The sequence below is a fragment of the Podarcis pityusensis genome, assembly GCF_964106645.2.
Source record: "Podarcis pityusensis genome assembly, chromosome: 14".
NCBI classification, from domain to species: Eukaryota; Metazoa; Chordata; class Lepidosauria; order Squamata; family Lacertidae; genus Podarcis; species Podarcis pityusensis.
Genome location: NC_138039.1, coordinates 37,765,355 through 37,784,102, shown reverse-complemented (window position 1 = coordinate 37,784,102; position 18,748 = coordinate 37,765,355). Strand labels below are relative to the sequence as shown.

Below are 18,748 nucleotides of genomic sequence, written 5' to 3'. Positions count from 1 at the left end.
CTGCTGAACAGATGCTTAGGTTGTGGGGTTGTTTGAGGGCATGGTTGCTGTTATTATTTTTGCACCTTTAGATCTTCTTATGATTTATGTGCAAATGGTTTGATTTGGCTGTGGGCTTTTTGCTGTGTTTTATTTATTGTTCATGACTACATTTGTTTATGTTTGTAATTATGTAATTCATTTCATGTTGTAAGCCACTTTAAACCAGTGTTGCCCAACCTCGGGTCTTGAGCTGTTTTTGGACTACAACTCCCATAGTTCCTAGCTAGCAAGACCAGTGGTCACAGATGGTGGGAATTGTAGTCCAAAAAAATGCTGGAGACCCAAGGTTGAAAAACACTGGTTTGAACTATGGAAAAGTGGTATACAAACAAAATGATGATGTTGATGATGCTCAGGGATGATGGGAATTGTAGTCCAGCAACATCTGAAGGACACCAGGTGGCCCACACTGGTGTAGTTCCACCTTTAGATCCCTAAACGAGAGGTGGGAGAGAGTTTTCTTTATGTTTGGCTTTCTTTTTAAAAGATGCTGCCACCTAGTGATCAGGATAGGAAAGGACACAATGTTGGCCAAGGTACGTAAAAAACTAAGGCGATTCTAAGTTTGTTGTACTGATATTGTATTCTGGATTTTTTATTTATTTTTTACAGGATAGAATAATGTTAGATTTCTATTGCTATTTGAATACATCCTCACCTATCTGTTCAGCTCGAATGAAGAAATAGCAAAGCATCCTTCGTGCTCTGCTGCCAGTTTACATCTTCAGCTCTCGCGCTCTCTCTCTCGCTTTCTGTTTACATGAGCACAAAAAACGACATTTTTGTATTTCCTTTTTAAAGCATGGGCTTTAGCAGGGGCATATTACTTTGGGGATTTCGCTGTTTTGCTCTCTGTCCGCGTCCGACGGAGGCTTCGGCCTATCAAACATCGTGGTTGATTTGTCGCTCGGATTCCCGGTAACCATGACCCAGTAATTCTTGTCTTCTTCAGCTCTGTGTGTATCCAGGTATGTGTGGCAGTTTACCTCAAATTCCTTTCCAAAGTATGACCTTCAAAAGAAGAGAGTAGAAATTCAACAATAATGGCTAAACGTTCCGTAGCCTCAGCCTGAATGTCAGCTGACCCCACACACATACAATTTTAAATTTCTCAGTTGATTGCAGTGTGGCTTGTTTGTATGTGTGTTGGGGATAGGTTGTTGGGTCAGGTTAGCCATATTGATTCATACACAATGGAGGGGGTAGGTTGTTGTCCCGTTGTGCTGTGTATGTGATAAAGGGGGAGTCAGACATATATTTAAATGATTTATACTTAAAAAAGAAAAGAAAATACAATCCGCCACACACCTTGCATTTATTTGAAGTGGGGGCAGGAAGCTCACTTTGTGGTGTTGACTTATGTTTATAATAATAAATAATAATTTTTTAATTTATATCCCGCCCACCTTGCTGGGTTTCTCTAGCCAATCAAGTCAGCTTACCACATATATAAAAATACAAGAAAGCATCAAACATTAAGAAATAACAAAATATCCTATACTAGCAACAAACAAACCAATAAATCAACAGAAACTAATAGCAACTGCAACAATAGCAATAATAGTAATAGCAATAATAAACAGTTTATAGTTACAAATTAACCACCAACCCGAACTAAACATTTAATCAACATCAACCTGACAAAAAACAGAGGAACCAAAATTAGATCTTTTTAAAACATTTTAGCCAGTTGCCTTCTTACAGTCCTCAAATGTTGGCCCTGTTCTCCGATTACTTTTTTATATAAGGTTCGGCCAATATTCCTTCTCCAGTTACTCAAAGTATCCCCCCCCCCCCAAAAAAAAGAAACAAGGGCCAATTTTCTTTCTTGGGGAAGTGGAGGCATTTATTTTGATTTGGGGGGAGGAAGTGGTTGCTACTTATGAGGAAGTCCAGCCTTTGTAAGTATAGTCTCCCACCACTTCCCACTGTCCCCAGAATTCCCCGGGAAATTGCATTTTTATTGGGCAGTTTTGGCCAATGTACACTTTCTTTTTGCAAGCAGCTCCCCCCGACATCTGCCTTCTTGTAAGCATTGTTTGGTTGGAGAGTGGCATCGCAAAATTCAGATAAGTGTGAATTTTGAAAGGTGGCCGTGTCTTGGTTCACATATTGTTTTACAAAGTGCAGATTTGATGGATCACCTTTAAATGTTGAACTGAAATGAATTTATCCCCTGTCCCTGGTACCCAGGATTGTTTGGGTAACCAGGGGGTTCAAAACTGGTGTAAAGCCAATGCATATTTGGAGTGTAGTGTAGATGTGCCCTTTCTACAAAAGTTGCTCACCTTATCCAGAAGATCCGAGGAACTGCCAAGGCCTGATTTGTATGACTGTGAACAATGAGGATCTTTGTATTTGCCTAGAAATGGGGGCGGGGAGAGAGAGAGAAAGAGAAATACTTGAAGGAAAGAAGGGCTTAAATTCTGTTTACGCATGAATTTGATTAAATTTTCCTTGGGAATCAAAAGCAAAGCAGAGAGAGGTGTGGCAAGGAAGAATTATTGTTCAAACGGTGCAGAAAAGGCGGAAGGTGAAGAAAAGCTGCCCACACCATCAACTTAAAGCATTTCTTCCCCCAAAGAATGCTGGGAGCACAGACGCCAGGTTCTCACCAATTTTGGGGGGTGCTCAGCACATGTGAGTGATGTCACACACATAATATGCATATGTGATGTCACACAGTTGGAGGAAGATGTGAGGCCCACTGTAGCCACAAATAGGCTCAGCAAGGCCCTCTGCAGGCCATAGATATTGAGGGGACCCAGGCCCCTCCTTGAAAACTTTGGGGGCGCTCTCAGCCCCTTGGCCTCCTTAGATGGTCCCCTGGCTGGGAATTATATTTTAACCACTTAGAGAACTATTCCCAGCACCCTTTCACAGAGCAACAATTTCCACCGTTCTTAACAAACTACAGTTTCAAGGATTCTTTTGGCGGGAAGCCATGTGCTTCAAATGTATAGTAAGGATGTGTCTGAAGATGGCTTGATGGGTAAAAGATGCAAAGCCGTTCCCAGAATATGGGCTGGCGTAAAGGTAAAGGTACCCCGACCGTTAAGTCCAGTCGCAGACGACTCTGGGGTTGTGCGCTCATCTCGCTCTATAGGCCAAGGGAGCTAGCATTTGTCCACAGACAGCTTCCAGGTCATGTGGCCAGCATGACTAAGCCGCTTCTGGCAGACCAGAACAGCGCATGGAAATGCTGTTTACCTTCCCGCCGGAGAGGTACCTATTTATCTACTTGCACTTTGACGTGCTTTTGAGCTGCTAGGTGGGCAGGAGCTGGGACCGAGCAATGGGAGCTCACCCCGTTGTGGGGATTTGAACCGCCGACCTTCTGATCGGTAAGCCCTAGGCTCTGTGGTTTAGACCACAGCACCACCCGCGTCCCTATGGGCTGGCATAGCAGAGGCCAAAGAGGTAAGAGTCATGGGAGGCAGCTAAAGACTCCTAGAGCACAGGAGCTTGTGCAGAGCTAGTTTAGGAAAAGGAGGGACAGGCGGTTGGAGAACATGAGAGAACAGTCTGAAAGGCAAGGTACGCTTAAGGGGCTCGGCATCATTTCTTACAGGAACTGGGAACCCTTCATATTCCATGCGTAACTGTGGGTCCAGATAGGTAGCTTGCCAAGAACACAAGTAGGTAAGTTCATCGGTCAAGAACACAGGCTGGAGGGAGGATTTCTTTGTCATGTTCTGAAAACTTCTGTGGTCACTCGCAATAAATAGCTGGAAATGGAAACATGTGGGAATGATTTGTCTGCGAATTAGACAAACATTGTTGTAGATTGACAGAGGCCAAAGAACAAGCAAAACAAATATTAGCGCGGTTACGAATCTGGGTCCAGTATTGCGCTGACATCATACTGTAATCACATGTTGCGTTCTTAAGTTTGCTGTATGGACTAGTCTGGCATGAATGGTTGGGTGTGAAGGACTTTGCATTTGCAAAACTTCAGGAAATGAGGGACACAGAGCTGCAAATCCCAGCACTTGCCAAAAGCAGAAATACTACCTGAAGTTACATTGATCAAAGCCACACAGAAACCAAAGGCAACTTTGAGCATCCGGCTTGATGATGTCTCTTCATTGGGCACCTCTTAAGATATCATAGCCAAATTTTGTGAAATGGTTCCTGAGATCAAGGAGCAGGTTTTCATCTATGTTGGATAGAATTGGACGACGTTCAAAATTGGCCAGGTGTCAGGTCCATTTCCACCTGGCTTTTGGCCACTTGCAACCAAGTGAAGATGCCCAAGGTGACAGGATGGCACCTGACATCTCCACCATCTGGAGGTGCATTCCTGGGCATCCTTGGATCGTGACTGTTTTCACACACTAGCAACACAAAGAGGAAGCTTTTAACTAACGTTGGAAGGAGTCTTTAGTCAACAGGACTTACTTCTGAATTTTCAATATTTGTTTACTATTTAGAAGATTTTGGGTCCACTTTTTGGCTACAAGAACTTCCACATATATGCAATTCACCACAATAAAATACAAAAGAACAGAGTTAAGGACCAGAGCATCACGGAAGCAAATTGGCCATCTGGAAGGACATTACTGAATAATGCAGCACAATAGTGGTGTGTGGGAAATCAGCTTTGAGTGGAGAAAAGGAATGCATCATCAGGGCTTAAAAAATAAATAAACCCTAGTGCAGGGTCAACCATTGTTCAGGTAAGGGGTCCAAGCTTAGTGAGATCCTGCATGGGAGACTGGTTCAGGGTCCCAAGTATGTGTGAGCTCTTCAAAGGAGAAGCAGGTTAAAATTATGAAGTAGGCTATCATCATAATCATAAACTGTAGTAGGTATCGCAGAGCTTTCCAAACTGTGTGTCGCAACTTGTTGGTGTGTCAGCTGTAGCGTGTATGTGCGTTGCACGATATGTGTCCGTATCTCTTATAAGGGGTTAGTTTAACCTCTGGTTTACTAGTGAAACACATACACTATGTCGCAAAATGATGCATTTCTAAAAAGTGTCACCAACGTGAAAAGTTTGGAAAGCATGGTGAACAGTTAGCAAATAGCTGTTGCATCCTTAATCCTGTGTAGGTTTATGGTAACATAACATTATAGTCATTAACATTGTATGGGCCGTTCTGTTTCATATATTCACTTACCATCTTCTCTGGAAACCCTCCAGATGCTCCAAGACCAAAATTCTGCCCGAATCTAAGTGGCTCTCCCATGCATTCGCCTTCAATGCTTTAAAAAACAGACAAAGGTCATTATTTCAACAGAAGACATGTTACACATCGTTTACGAGGGGTTTGCGGCAGATTCAAATTGATCCCGGTCCCGAGCCCAAAGCAAGGTTCTCCTGATGGATTCTGGGTTTGTGCAAAGCAAGGCAGAATCTTTACAAGGTGCACACAACTGAAGTAGGCACCTTGGCAATATAGGGTAAAAAAAAGGTAAAGGACCCCTGGACGGTTAAGTCCAGTCAAAGGCGACTATGGGGTTGTGGCGCTTATCTCACTTTCAGGCCAAGGGAGCCGGCGTTTGTCCACAGACAGCTTTCTGGGTCATGTGGCCAGCAGGACTAAACCACTTCTGGTGCAGCGGGACACCGTGACAGAAGCCAAAGCACATGGAAACGCCATTTACCTTCCTGCCACAGGGGTATCTATTTATCTACTTGCACTGGCTTGCTTTCGAACTGCTAGGTTGGCAGGAGCTGAGACAGAGCAACGGGAGCTCACTCTGTCACAGGGATTCGAACCGCCAACCTTCTGATCGGCAAGCCCAAGGGGCTCAGTGGTTTAGACCACAGCGCCACCTTGGCAATATGGAGGCAAAGAAAAACATGCAGCAGACGACTTGCCTGCTAACAGCAGCACTAGTCTTGGCGTACTAAATAAGGAGGGAGAAAGAAGGAAAGAAAGAATGAATGAAAAAGAAAGATCCAATTCTAGGAAGTTATAAAATGATTCAACCAGTCTCCCACCTTAAAATCCGGAACGCATTCCGGCCAATTGGGGTCACGCTGCTGATTGCGCTCATATCACAGGGAGCTGTCAGTTCATTCTCTGAGAGTATGTCTGTTTCCTTGGGATTAACAGCCAGAGATAGATTCCCACTCATGGTAGGTTCCTTGTCAGGTGAATTGTTGTTATCTGGGCTCACCAGCATAACCGTATCTCCAAAGTGAATAAATCCGTCTGTTGAAATGGAGAGCTGCTCCTTTTTTAAAAAAAGAATAAGAAGAAGGGGTGGGATCTCAGATGATTATAGCATGATTTGGATTTTCACTTTGGTTGTCTCCAAAGATCATTTTTTATGATCAAGCCACACTTGTTTAGGGAAGTTTTTAATATTTTATCACTTTTTTATTATTAATATTCTGTTGGGAGCCGCCCATAGTGGCTGAGGAAATCCAGTTGGATGGGTGGGGTATAAATATATTATTATTATTATTATTATTATTATTATTATTATTATTTGCTTGCTGCACTGGAAAAGATGGGCTTCCCACGCATCCTTACAAACACAACCTTGAAGATGAAACTGCCCATCTGGCAAAAGCAGCCTCAAGTCAGCGAAGGATCTGTTGGTCTGTGATATGGCACATCCTTCTCTTGCAGATTCCAAGTTCAGTCCCTGGCATTTTACAGGTAATGCTTAAAAAGGAGCCCTGCCTGAAATCCCAAGGAGCTGCCCATTGGTGTATACTAGCCTTTCCCAACCGGGTGCCCTGTAGATGTTTGGAGCCGCAGCTCCCATCAGCCAGAACCAGCATGACTAAAGATCTGGTATGATGGCAGTCGTCCAAAAATCCGCTCTACTTCCCAGTGGGGAGGAGTTGCGGTGGACCACGTGGCCACCCACTCCCCTCTGGGGGTGGGGGATGAAGTCCCGCGTCCCTTGGAGGTTCCCAGCCAAGTCATTCTCCTGCCAGCCAATCCGCTGGCTGGGGGGCGTAGCCGGGCCCATTTAAACTGAGGTGCGAGCCGGAGAGCTTCCTCTTGGCTCACTTCCTCAATCGCCATTGCGGGGCCTGGTAGGAATTTTTCCACTTGGCAAATTGGCATGGGCCATTTGGTTTTCGCCTATCTCGTAGCAATCGTCACAACTTCGTAAGGTTTGGCGGTTAGGCATTGGTTGATTTTATGATGGGGGAGGGGAGGTGTGGCCATCACCTGCCCCTCCAAGTTTAAGAGTATTCCATTAAAGGAATCCGGGGATGTGGATCTTGTCCAAAGTCCGGGGCTAGGCTAGGGCCATGCCACAACCCTGTCAGGAACCCAGGGGGAGCTCGAGTTGGTTTGCATCGACGGGGCTTCCCCTACCGGTGGTTGACCCTTACTGGACTCCCTGCATGACGGGCAGGAGTCAGATATAGTAAAGGTAAAGGGACCCCTGACCATTAGGTCCAGTCGTGACTGACTCTGGGGTTGCAGTGCTCATCTCACTTTATTGGCCGAGGGAGCCGGCGTACAGCTTCTGGGTCATGTGGCCAGCATGACTAAGATGCTTCTGGCGAACCAGAGCAGCACACAGAAACACTGTTTACCTTCCCGCCGGAGCGGTACCTATTTATCTACTTGCACTTTGATGTGCTTTTGAACTGCTAGGTTGGCAGGAGCAGGGACTGAGCAACAGGAGCTCACCCCGTCGCAGGGATTTGAACCGCTGAACTTCTGATCAGAAAGTCCTAGGCTCTGTGGTTTAACCCACAGCACCACCCACGTGCCTAAGCAAGCGCTGGTAGAAATGTAGAAATGCAATGGGTGATCACATACCTTCTTGTAAAGGTTCTCTTTCAGTTTCTTTGATTTCTGGATTAGAAGCTCCCCTCTTTCTCTTTTACACAAGAAGTCTTTTAGGAGTTCCTGTTTCAGGAAAGAAATTTTTTTAATGTGAGCTTGGCATTTTAACGTGCATCCGTTGTCTCACCGGGGCTCGGTCTGAATAGCGCAACCTCCAGCCACCGCAAACCGTGCCAAATGCAAATAAAAAACAACAGCAATAAAAGTCTGCTAAATTTCACCATTAAGAGGTGTGCACAACTAAGGCAGACTCCCACAAATTGAGCCAGGGGCCACAAATAGAGTTCAAAAGACACAAAGCTGATTACAAAATACAGAAAGGTGTGTAGAAAAGGAAGCAGAATCAGGAAAAAGCTGGGTCGGTTGGCATCAGTAAGAAGCACTTTTTCTTTAATATCCCAAATACAGAAAAAGAAATGTCCTTTGTTTTGGACAAAGCATTTACCTAATTATTTGCCATAATTAAAGTTCATAAAATATAAAGAATAAAAGTACAGTGGTACCTCTAGATACGAATGGGATCTGTTCCAGAGCCCCGTTCGCATCTAGAGGTAAATGTATCTAGCGACGACACGTCTGCACATGCGCGCGTCGCTTTTCGCCGCTTCTGCGCATGCGTGTGACGTCATTTTGAGCGTCTGCGCATGCGCAAGTAGTGAAACCCGGAAGTAACGCACTCCGTTACTTCTGGGTTGCCGCGGAGCGCAACTCGAATGCGCTCAACTTGAAGCAAATTTAACCGGAGGTATGACTGTACAAAAATCTATCCATAGACTTAAGGGGATTTTCCTTAAAACATCCATAGTAATTGATATCAATAACTTATGCTACAAAATTTATTGACAAAACACATTTCCTCATGTACAGTGCTTTTTTTCTGGGGGCCGCAGGGGTACGCATACCCCTAAACATTTTGTGAATCTAAGTTTGGCCTCCTTGAGGGGCAGTCTTTCAATATGAGTAGGAAAATGAGAGTACCCCAAACATTTATTTTAAGGGGAAAAAGCACCAACCATGTATCATATAGCAGAAATTAGCCAATGCGCACTTAACTGAGAGTAATCTCACTGGACACAGTGGAGTTTGTTTCCAAGTAAATGTAGAAAGGACTGAACAGAAAATGGAATAAAGACACAAAGTAAACGAAAGAAGTCAAGTAGGGAGAGGGGAGAGCTTTTAATTACCTCTTCCAGACACACATCTTCGTTCCAGTTGCCAATCAGCACCCCAGGGCTGTATTGTCTGCCACTCATGCTAGTCCTTAGGTTGAACATTTTGGGTGACTTTGAAGGCTAGCCTTAAAATCGAGGAGGTAGATGCCACACAACACCCTGGGCAAGGCGGTACACCCGCTACTGTGAGAAAGATGATCTGTGTTGACAGGTTGCCATGGGGACCTTGTGTGTGCACCTGGGATTGGCCCTGCTGGAAGAGTGCTGCTAGCCAATCGGAATAGGGAAGAATGGCTGAGAAAGGAGGTGGGAGCTCTTGCCATCCCTTTAGCCTTGGGACAGAACTGGGACCATCCATATATGGGACGTATATTTTATAAGAGAAGGGGAGAGAATGGAATTAATTGGGCTGTGATTTGTGTACACACACAAAAACTGTAAACAATAAATAAATATCTAGGGGGGGAATTTGATTTTATATACTCTTATTTCCTTGTTTTATTGTAAATCGTGTTATACTGTGAACCACCATGTACAAAGGGTACAAATAAATAAACTAGATTCAAATAATTTAGATTCCAATAGATAGACACACAGAGAGTACACCTTCCCTGTATGTTTTAGATGCTTCCTGAAAACTTTTCTGTTTCAGCCGGCCTATCCAGACACATGGTTTAGTTACATGTGTATCAAATGCTTTTACTGATTTTGTCCTGTTTTTCAGTGATGGTTATATGTATATTTGTTTTTGATTGATTTGTGGATTTAAGTCATTTTTAAAATATATAACTGGACTTTTTTTTTGTTTTTGGAATTGGGATTTGCACACACCTAAATGAAAATCCGTGTTACGGTTTGCAGGCTATAGTTTTAAGTACATGCTTTGAAAGGCAGAGCATGGCCTGAATCGCCAATAAAAATGTCTCGTCCTCTTGGTTTGCTTACATACTACAACCTGCTAGAATTTCCTAATTAGCTGAACTTGAAATATGAATCCCCGTCAATCACATGCTGGAAATCATACACTCATAGCTGTCAACTTACAGATTTGAAAATAAGGGACCAGCAGCCAAAATAAGGGACCTGCAGCCTCACCTGTTCCAGGCACTCCAGTCTTCCTGTCCTCCTGCAGTCTGGTCAAACTCATGCTGGTAGCTTCGAGAACACTGTCCAACCAACTTTGTAACCAGAGGTTCAACTGAATAGAATCTGAATCACACGCACCACAAGGCCTATGCAGCCTCAACTTAAGATGGCTCCCCGGCCTGGCTTTGCACTGCAAAGTGTGCAGCAGCACGTGCAACAAAATGGTGTCCAGCATTCAAAAAACCCCTCAGCTTGCATTAACTAGCCACACACAAGGCATGCAAGCTCCACCCCCCAGTCGTTCTTAGACTTCTTATTGGGTGAGCAACACAGCCAAGCAACACAGTTGGAGCCTCCCTCCTCCCTGGCCGGCAGGGAGGGAGGGAGGGAGAGGAGCTGCTTCCTTTGAAATTTAAGGGACATCATTTAAGGGACATCCATAAATAAGGGACAGCAGCGGGACATGGCGCTGGAATAAGGGACTGTCCCTTCAAATAAGGGACACTTGACAGCTATGCATACACTGAGGGCTCATCCACAATTACTTTTTGCCCCATACTTTCTAGGCAGAGGTCCGCACTGTATTGAAACAACTGGCATTTCAGGTTTTCTGCGGAATTGCCTTCAGCAGTTAAGAGTGGGGTTTTGCAGGGAAAGCACTGGGGCCAAAGAAAAAAAAAGCATTCCAACTCAGAGCTTTAAGTGGGACCTGTGCTTAAAAAGGTGCCATGAAAGGATGAGCCCTTAGTTCAACTTACACATCTTGAATAATGTGTAAGTAATTCTAGGTAGTGTACCTTAGTACAACAGCTCCATCTTGTGGCTTATTTAGGTCAACTCATTTTCTGGCTAAATTCATTTTTAAAGTTGGTTTGCAAAACTCCTCCTCTGTGCGGCTTATATAAGAGGATGAATAAGCGTTAGTTTTTGGTTAAGATTATTGATAACTGCCAAATCAGGATTTTGGAAGCAACATGAATGGTGGTGATTTAGGAACATCTTAGAATAATCACATGAAACTGCGCGGCATCATAAAGAGATTACATTTTAGAATGTGAACTTCTCGTCGTTGTCTTTGCAAAATCGAAGGTTTTAATTAAATTAGGATGTCTGGTTTATCTCAAGCATGTTTGAGATGATGTTTTAGCTATATATGCACATGACTTAACTACATGAAAGGCAAGTTGCTTCTGATTAAATCATTTCCCAGATATATGCAGCCGGATCTCCGGGTTTTCGTTTCCCCTTTCCCTTCACAATTAAACCAATGTTTAATTAACTTCCTATGTTCGTCAACATGGTTCTGCAACAATTGTTCTTTTTAACAAAGCACACAAAAAATGCTTATATCCTGCTGTTAAACTTATTTGCAAAATTATGGAAGGCTCGTGAGTGGTTTCATATTTGTGATAAAGGTTAGAAATGTGGAGAATGTTGATATTAACTGATGATTTTTAAGATTTTTAGGAGGTGGGGAAGTCTGGAAATGTTTGTGTTCTAAGCTTTGCTTTTGATACTTGCAATCATGTGCTTTATTGATAAGCAATGGAACTGTAATGTTCTTTATATATAACTCTGGGCATAGAACATGAGTATTAACTGAAAAACTGGAGTGCTAAAATCCATTGCCCAACCAGACAACGACTAGAGACATTCAATTGGCATTGACATTTAGAGGTAAATCTTATAATGGTTGTGATTGTTTTACTGACGCTGTTCTCTGAATTTTCTAACATTTCTGTTTGGATCTCTTAAAATATTGAAAACATTTTCTAACCACCGAGTTCCTATAATATAAATTTTATTCTAAAATAAAACCCTCTGGCAAAATCCATCTCTCTCATAATTTGTGAACCCGTGAATTTCTTACCCCAGTTGTGTTTATTGCCCATCTTTGAATCCATAGAAAGACATACCTTAATTTTTGCTCTATAAGACTCACTTTTTCCCTCCTAAAAAGTAAGGGGAAATGTGTGTGCATCTTATGGAGCGAATGCAGCCTGCACAGCTATCCCAGAAGCCAGAAGAGCAAGAGGGATTGCTGCTTTCACTGCTCAGTGATCCCTCTTGCTGTTCTGGCTTCTGAGATTCAGAATATTTTTTTTCTTGTTTTCCTCCTCCAAAAACTAGGTGCGTCTTGTGGTCTGGTGCGTCTTATAGAGCGAAAAATACAGTAGTTGATACAACCCATTGTCTGTATGTGTGCAGATAGCATTTTGCAATTTTTTTGGGGGGGGGGCAGAGGGAATTTATTGTTTTCAAGGCTATTTCTGCTGTGGATTCTAAGAAGGGATATTTCCATGCCATATTTTCATCCAAGGGATTTTTTCTCTTCTCTTGTTGGACATGTGAATAGCATGTCGGCCTCTCATTAACTGTGGAAAAGGAAGACAACCCAGCTCTTCAGCATCTGCTCACCAGAGCAATCTGCCTGGGTCTTCTTTTTAATATGCTGCTCTGACAAGTACCATATTTTCTGAAAAGCTGCTTTCTCGTCTTTGGACTTTGAAGATGGTACATCTGTTTTCTAATTGTACTTCTCTCTGTGTGATAGGTAATATACTAATGCCAAAGGGGGGGGGGGGGAGATGACTTGTCTCTTTCCAAGCTGTGAATAATGTGGCTTTATATACATAGCTAAGTGACAGCATCTTAAAAAGTAGAGACATCACCTTGCCAACAAAGGTCCGTATAGTAAAAGCTATGATTTTCCCAGTAGTGATGTATGGAAGTGAGAGCTGGACCATAAAGAAGGCTGATCGCCGAAGAATTGATGCTTTTGAATTATGGTGCTGGAGGAGACTCTTGAGAGTCCCATGGACTGCAAGAAGATCAAACCTATCCATTCTTAAGGAAATCAGCCCTGAGTGCTCACTGGAAGGAGGCTCCAATACTTTGGCCACCTCATGAGAAGAGAAGACTCCCTGGAAAAGACCCTGATGTGGGAAAGATTGAGGGCACAAGGAGAAGGGGACGACAGAGGATGAGATGGTTGGACAGTGTTGTTGAAGCTACCAGCATGAGTTTGACCAAACTGCGGGAGTCAGTGGAAGACAGAAGTGTCTGGCGTGCTCTGGTCCATGGGGTCACGAAGAGTCAGACACAACTAAATGACTAAACAACAACAACAAGTGATGTATCCACTTGCAAAGAAGGAGGCATTGGGAAGCTTGGAGGAAGCAAAAATTGTTGGAGAAAAGTAATGAGCTGTTGAGGGATGTGGGTGGCGCTGTGGGTTAAACCACAGAGCCTAGGACTTGCCGATCAGAAGGTCGGTGGTTTGAATCACAGCGACGGGGTGAGCTCCCGTTGCTCAGTCCCTGCTCCTGGCAACCTAGCAGTTTGAAAGCTCGTCAAAGTGCAAGTAGATAAATAGGTACCACTCCGGCGGGAAGGTAAATGGTGTTTCCGTGTGCTGCTCTGGTTCGCCAGAAGCGGCTTAGTCATGCTGGCCACATCACCCGGAAGCTGTACGCCGGCTCCCTCGGCCAATAAAGCGAGATTAGCGCCGCAACCCCAGAGTCGGTCACGACTGGACCTAATGGTCAGGGGTCCCTTTATCTTATTACTGGGCTGTTGGGATCCTGCCCCCAAAACAGTCCAGTGAACTCTGAGCAAGCTCAGTGACCATGGAATCCTGACAGTTAAGAGGGGAGGAACCAGGAAACTGTTTGGCATGTGTTCACCAAAGCAACATGTGTGTGTTCATTTTAATATGCCAATCTCACTATTCCGACAAACAGTCAGAATGGTGCTATATAGGGAAAGGCTGTAGAATGTCTGCTTTTCCATGTACAGGGTCCGAGGCAAGAAACTGTCAGAGTTTGAGGACACATTCCAGCCAAGCAAAAACCCTTAAGCAGGGTGCAAAGCAAGACCAGTAAGAGAGGTGGCTGAGACGAGAACGGATGTGGCTGAGGAGGGGTGTGGTCTAGGGAGAATTCCAACAGCCAGAGAGACCCAGAGGGCCACATTGGGCCCCCAGACCTGAGGTTTCCCCTTCCTGGTCTAGAAAAAAAGATTAGAGGTGAGGAGAATTTCCCATACCCTCCAAACTTTCTCTGATGGAAATAGGGATGTTCATAATAATAATAATAATACCCCACCCATCTGACTGGGTTGACCAGCCGCTCTGGGTGGCTTCCAACACATATAAAAACATAGTAAACCTATACAGTGGTACCTCGGTTTAAGAACTTAATTCGTTCTGGAGGTCCGTTCTTAACCTGAAACTGTTCTTAACCTGAAGCACCACTTTAGCTAATGGGGCCTCCCACTGCCACTGCACCGCCGGAGCACGATTTCTGTTCTCATCCTGAAGCAAAGTTCTTAACCCGAGGTACTATTTCTGGGTTAGCGGAGTCTGTAACCTGAAGCGTCTGTAACCTGAGGTACCACTGTACAGGGCTGCCATCAGATGTCTTTCTAAAGGTTGCAGAGTTACTTATCTCTTTGGCTCAGGGGTCACATAACTCCATACTCTCCAACATTCTGGGATCAAATCAAAAACTGGGATGGCTTCTGTAAATCTAGGATGTCCCTGGAAAATAGGGACACTTAGAGGTTCTGATTTCCACCCTTAGGTAACTGTAGAAGCATTTCAGCTCCCTGGTTGGGCTGGCTGAGGGGGGTGAAATACAAAGGTTCTCAGCAAGCAATGCCTATTTTAAGTACACAGCATTGTTCCCTGGGGGATCTTGAACAGATCTGTTTTGCAAAGGTGGTTAGGGCTACGGAAGAGGGGAAGATCCCGGCATTTCCTACTGTTGCTTTTTGATTCAGCTCCTCAGATGGTAATAAACAGTGGGGAATCTTGGTGTTGCAGACAAGGGCCCTTGCAGCTGCCAGCAGCATTGTAAACATTGTGGTGTTCAGAACTTCAGCTGGCAGCTGTTCTCTCCTCCGTCTGCCTATATTAGCTCAGCACCAGGGGGGGAGGGGGGACAACGATTGCGGGAAGACATTGGCCACTGTGGTTCCTTCCCTTCTTGAAGAAGCATCTCATTAGAGAGAATTTGCGTGCCAGAGTATAACGAAGGTCAGGATCCAATCCCTACGCAGCTATGCCGCATGAAGAGAGTTCAAGGACACCTCCCAACCAGGTAGAAAACTCGAGGGTACAAAGTGTGACTAGTGAGGAGTGTGGCTTATGAGGGTGTTTAGCCAATATTATTCATTTACCACATTTAGACCCATTGCTCTTTAGCCACACAAAAAAAGTCCCAGAGTGGCTTACAAAAATAAGACAAGTAAGATGAAACCTGCCCTCTGGTTTACCATCTGAAAAGATTTGGCATGCAAGGAAAATGCGAGGAGGAGGGAGGAGGAAAAGGCAGTCTCGGGCACAAGTTCTTAACATTGCAGGCCTCATAAAACAGTTAAGAGCAGCGACTACAGTGGAAACCAGAGGCCTTTCTCTTGGGCATTGTCGGCCAACTGGTGCTAAAGAAGGACAGAACTTTTTTCATGTATGCTACAACAGCAGCAAGAAAACTTATTGCAAAGTATTGGAAGACACAAGATCTACCCACTTTGGAAGAATGGCAGATGAAGGTGATTGACTACATGGAATTGACGGAAATGACCGGCAGAATCCGAGACCAGGGAGAAGAATCGGTGAAAGAAGACTGGAAAAAATTTAAGGACTCTTTACAGAAATATTGCAAAATTAAGGAACTTTAGAAGGATGTTGGATAGAAACTAAGAGGTTTTTAGCTGTAATGCTTTAAGAGATATGGGGGGAAAAAAGGTTAACAATTGGGTAAAAGATTAATGGTAAGGATTTGCTGAACCAACAAATGGAACTGGAATACAAAAAAGGGAGGTATGAGGAGGTCCGGGGAAATAAGAGTAAGGAAGATAGGTTATGGAACATTATTGTGTTTTTAACTGTTTTATTTTGTATGTTTTTTCTTATTTTCTACTTTTTTGCTGTACTTTATACTTTTTTCTTTGTTTTGTGTATTTTTGTGAAACTTTAATAAATATCATTATAAAAAAAAAAAAAGAGCAGCGACTACAGTGGTACCTTGGGTTACAGATGCTTCAGGTTACAGATGCTTCAGGTTACAGACTCCACCAACCCAGAAATAGTACCTCGGGTTAAGAACTTTGCTTCAGGATGAGAACAGAAATTGCGAGGTGGCAGCGGGAGGCCCCATTAGCTAAAGTGGTGCCTCAGGTTAAGAACAGTTTCAGGTTAAGAACGAACCCCCAGAACGAATTAAGTTCTTAACCCGAGGTACCACTGTACTTGCAGGTGTCAGTGGTGGTTCTTGGGTGTTTTGCTGTTGGTAAACAGTGCCCCCTCATATCAGATCCAGGAGTACAAGAGGTGGAAAGGTCCAGGCCAGGAGGACAGAGCAGCTCCTGCCAAAATGACTGAGCCTCATGCTGCCAAAGTTGCAATAATAGAATACCAATTTATTGTCATTATCACCATATAAAGATAAAGATAGATAAAGATATAGATAGATAAATAGCCACCATTTTGTCATCTATACAATAGACAGCTGAATCTTTTATCTGGGGCTGGGGGGTCCATCAGGGTCTCTTCCCCATTATCTGTTTTATTTTGCTTTTAAGAAAAGAGAGATAAAATGCTGAAAGATCTGCTATTAGCTTATATGTATAATTTATTTGTGTGGCTTTTTTTCTAGAAACTCCTATACACAGAGCTGGCATCTGACCAATTCTATTTTTAATCCGAATGACTGGAGGAGCTCATGTTTATTGCCCTTCAGCAGAGGAGTGTCAGCTAAATTCATCTTTGCACACCCATTTTGGCCGTCCACTTCCTCTTGAGCAGGAAGTCCCCCATCAGGGGGATTTTTTTTGAGCCTTCCACCTATTCATAGTGTTGGGAAAGGACACACCCAGGCCTGCCAAAAACACCTCCTAGATGCAAAATCATTCTCTGAAGTTCCCAGTTGGGAACATAAACTCCATGAAACTACCACAGGAATCAGAGGAACTGTCTCTGACTCTTCTCACTGTGCCTCCCCACCCTGCTACCTTCCATTTCCATTTCCATTCTCATTACTCATTCTTGTTTTCCTTCCTTCTTCTTTTTTTATGGGACACATGAGCAAGAGATGAACAAGGGCAGAAGAACACATGGCCCTCAACTATGGTATGTGGCCAAACTAGGCCAGTCCGGGGATAAGAGGCCCTTGGGAAAGTTGCCTCAGGTGCGCCTCTTCCTGCATCAATGGACCCTGGTGGCCTCACCTGGCATCAGCAGCAGACAGCGGCCATGCTCTTAGTTGGACCTGGATGGCTAAGAGCCAGAGGCGCTGCCATGCACCCAAAATTGAGGGAGCCCCATGTGAACTGCATGCACAACGTCGCTTCTTCAGGAGGAGGCCAAGCGCAGAGCCCAGATTAGCATGGCGTGACTTCAATGCCTGGCTCCTCCTCCTCTCTTGCACTCAGGAGGAGCCAGCCACTGAACCACTCCATGCCCAGCTCCGCATTCAATCTCCTCTGCCCCCTCAACTTTGAAGAGGCCCATCCCCCTGTCAGTGGATATTGAGGGGCCTGAAGGCACCTTGGCCCCATAGAGTTGGCATGCCTAAGAACTGGCTATTCACTTAAGTGCTGTCGCCCTGAGGCATTATGGGAAAGAAAAATGGCAGCTCCTGGGCCTAGTCGTCCAGCGCTGATTGGAGTGCAGTGATACCTCCAGTTGCGGACAGGATCCATTCCAGAGCTCCAGTCGGACCCCAAAGTTTTCACTACCGGTGGTGCTGTTTTGCGCATGCGTGCGGTGCGGTAGAGCACTTTTGCACATGTGCATGTGGTGAAACCCGGAAAAATACTTCCGGGTTTGCCGTGTTCACATCCTGAAGTTTATGTAACCAGAGGGTTATGTAACACGAGGTACTACTGTAATGCAATTGTGGATGGATATAGCAACAAAAACCAAGTGGTGCGCCCCGCCAATTTGTGAGGAACCTGTCATGCCTAGCCCTGACCCAGGGCCATCCACAGAGCCCTCAGAGGACAAAATGGACCCTCTGTTAGTTGAAGACCTTGAGGAGCAGGCAGGGTCACTTGGAAACAGTGCTGAGGAGACCTCTGGTGGGAGCCCGTGTTAAGTATAGTAATTTAATTTAATGAAATTGGGAGTGCTTAGATGCATCACTGAGTGTTTAATTCTGGAGTGTTCCCCAGTAACTCTCGTGCGATTGGTTGACTCTGGCCACACAGGGAGGTATCTCATGGCATTTTCCATTTTGTTTTGTGTGCAAGTGACTCGGCTGTCATGGCTGCATCTCTGTGAACACTGAAGAAGAGACAAATGTTAGATAATTCTCTAAATGCAGTAGAGGAGAGGAGGGCTAATGTTTCTGTGTGAATCTACGTGACAGAAAGAAGTACAGGAGTTGATGTTCTCCCAAAGAAGCAGTAAGGAGAAGTCTTCTGGAAGGAGAAAGTGGAAACCTCTCAGAAGGAACTGCAAAGGGCCTGGCTGGGTAATGGACAGAAGGTTGAGTACAGGTACTGGAAAGAGAGAAAAACACAGTTTGTGTGAATGTTTAAAGAAGACGTTGTAATCTTCAACTAAGATAAACTTAAGCCCATGCTTGGATCAGCATGTGAATGTAAATACCTTGCATATATTCTCTTTTAGCTATACGTTCTGCACTTTTGAATATTTTAACAAGTGTTGGA

At 44.3% G+C, this 18,748-nt stretch overlaps 1 protein-coding gene across 1 annotated transcript; it reads right to left on the bottom strand.

Annotated features, from left to right (window-relative positions):
- Positions 1-606: 606 nt before the first annotated feature.
- Positions 607-9,192, bottom strand: CFAP161 (cilia and flagella associated protein 161). The gene is made up of 7 exons (XM_080980520.1): positions 8,999-9,192; positions 7,788-7,877; positions 5,993-6,228; positions 5,166-5,250; positions 3,612-3,770; positions 2,331-2,404; positions 607-1,053 (listed from the first exon to the last, which is right to left on the bottom strand). The coding sequence occupies exons 1-7, from the start codon at positions 9,086-9,088 to the stop codon at positions 852-854; spliced, it is 936 nt and encodes a 311-aa protein (XP_080836646.1). The 5' UTR covers positions 9,089-9,192; the 3' UTR covers positions 607-851.
- Between the last annotated feature and the right edge of the window lie 9,556 nt (positions 9,193-18,748).

Coding starts and splice junctions, on each gene's coding strand:
- CFAP161 (XM_080980520.1), bottom strand. CDS start 9,088: ATGTTCAACCTAAGGACTAGCATGAGTGGCAGACAATACAGCCCTGGG. Junction 6,229..7,787: donor AAGAGAACCTTTACAAGAAG/GTATGTGATCAC, acceptor TTTTTAAAAAAG/GAGCAGCTCTCCATTTCAAC. Junction 3,771..5,165: donor GAGGGTTTCCAGAGAAGATG/GTAAGTGAATAT, acceptor TTCCATTTCCAG/CTATTTATTGCGAGTGACCA.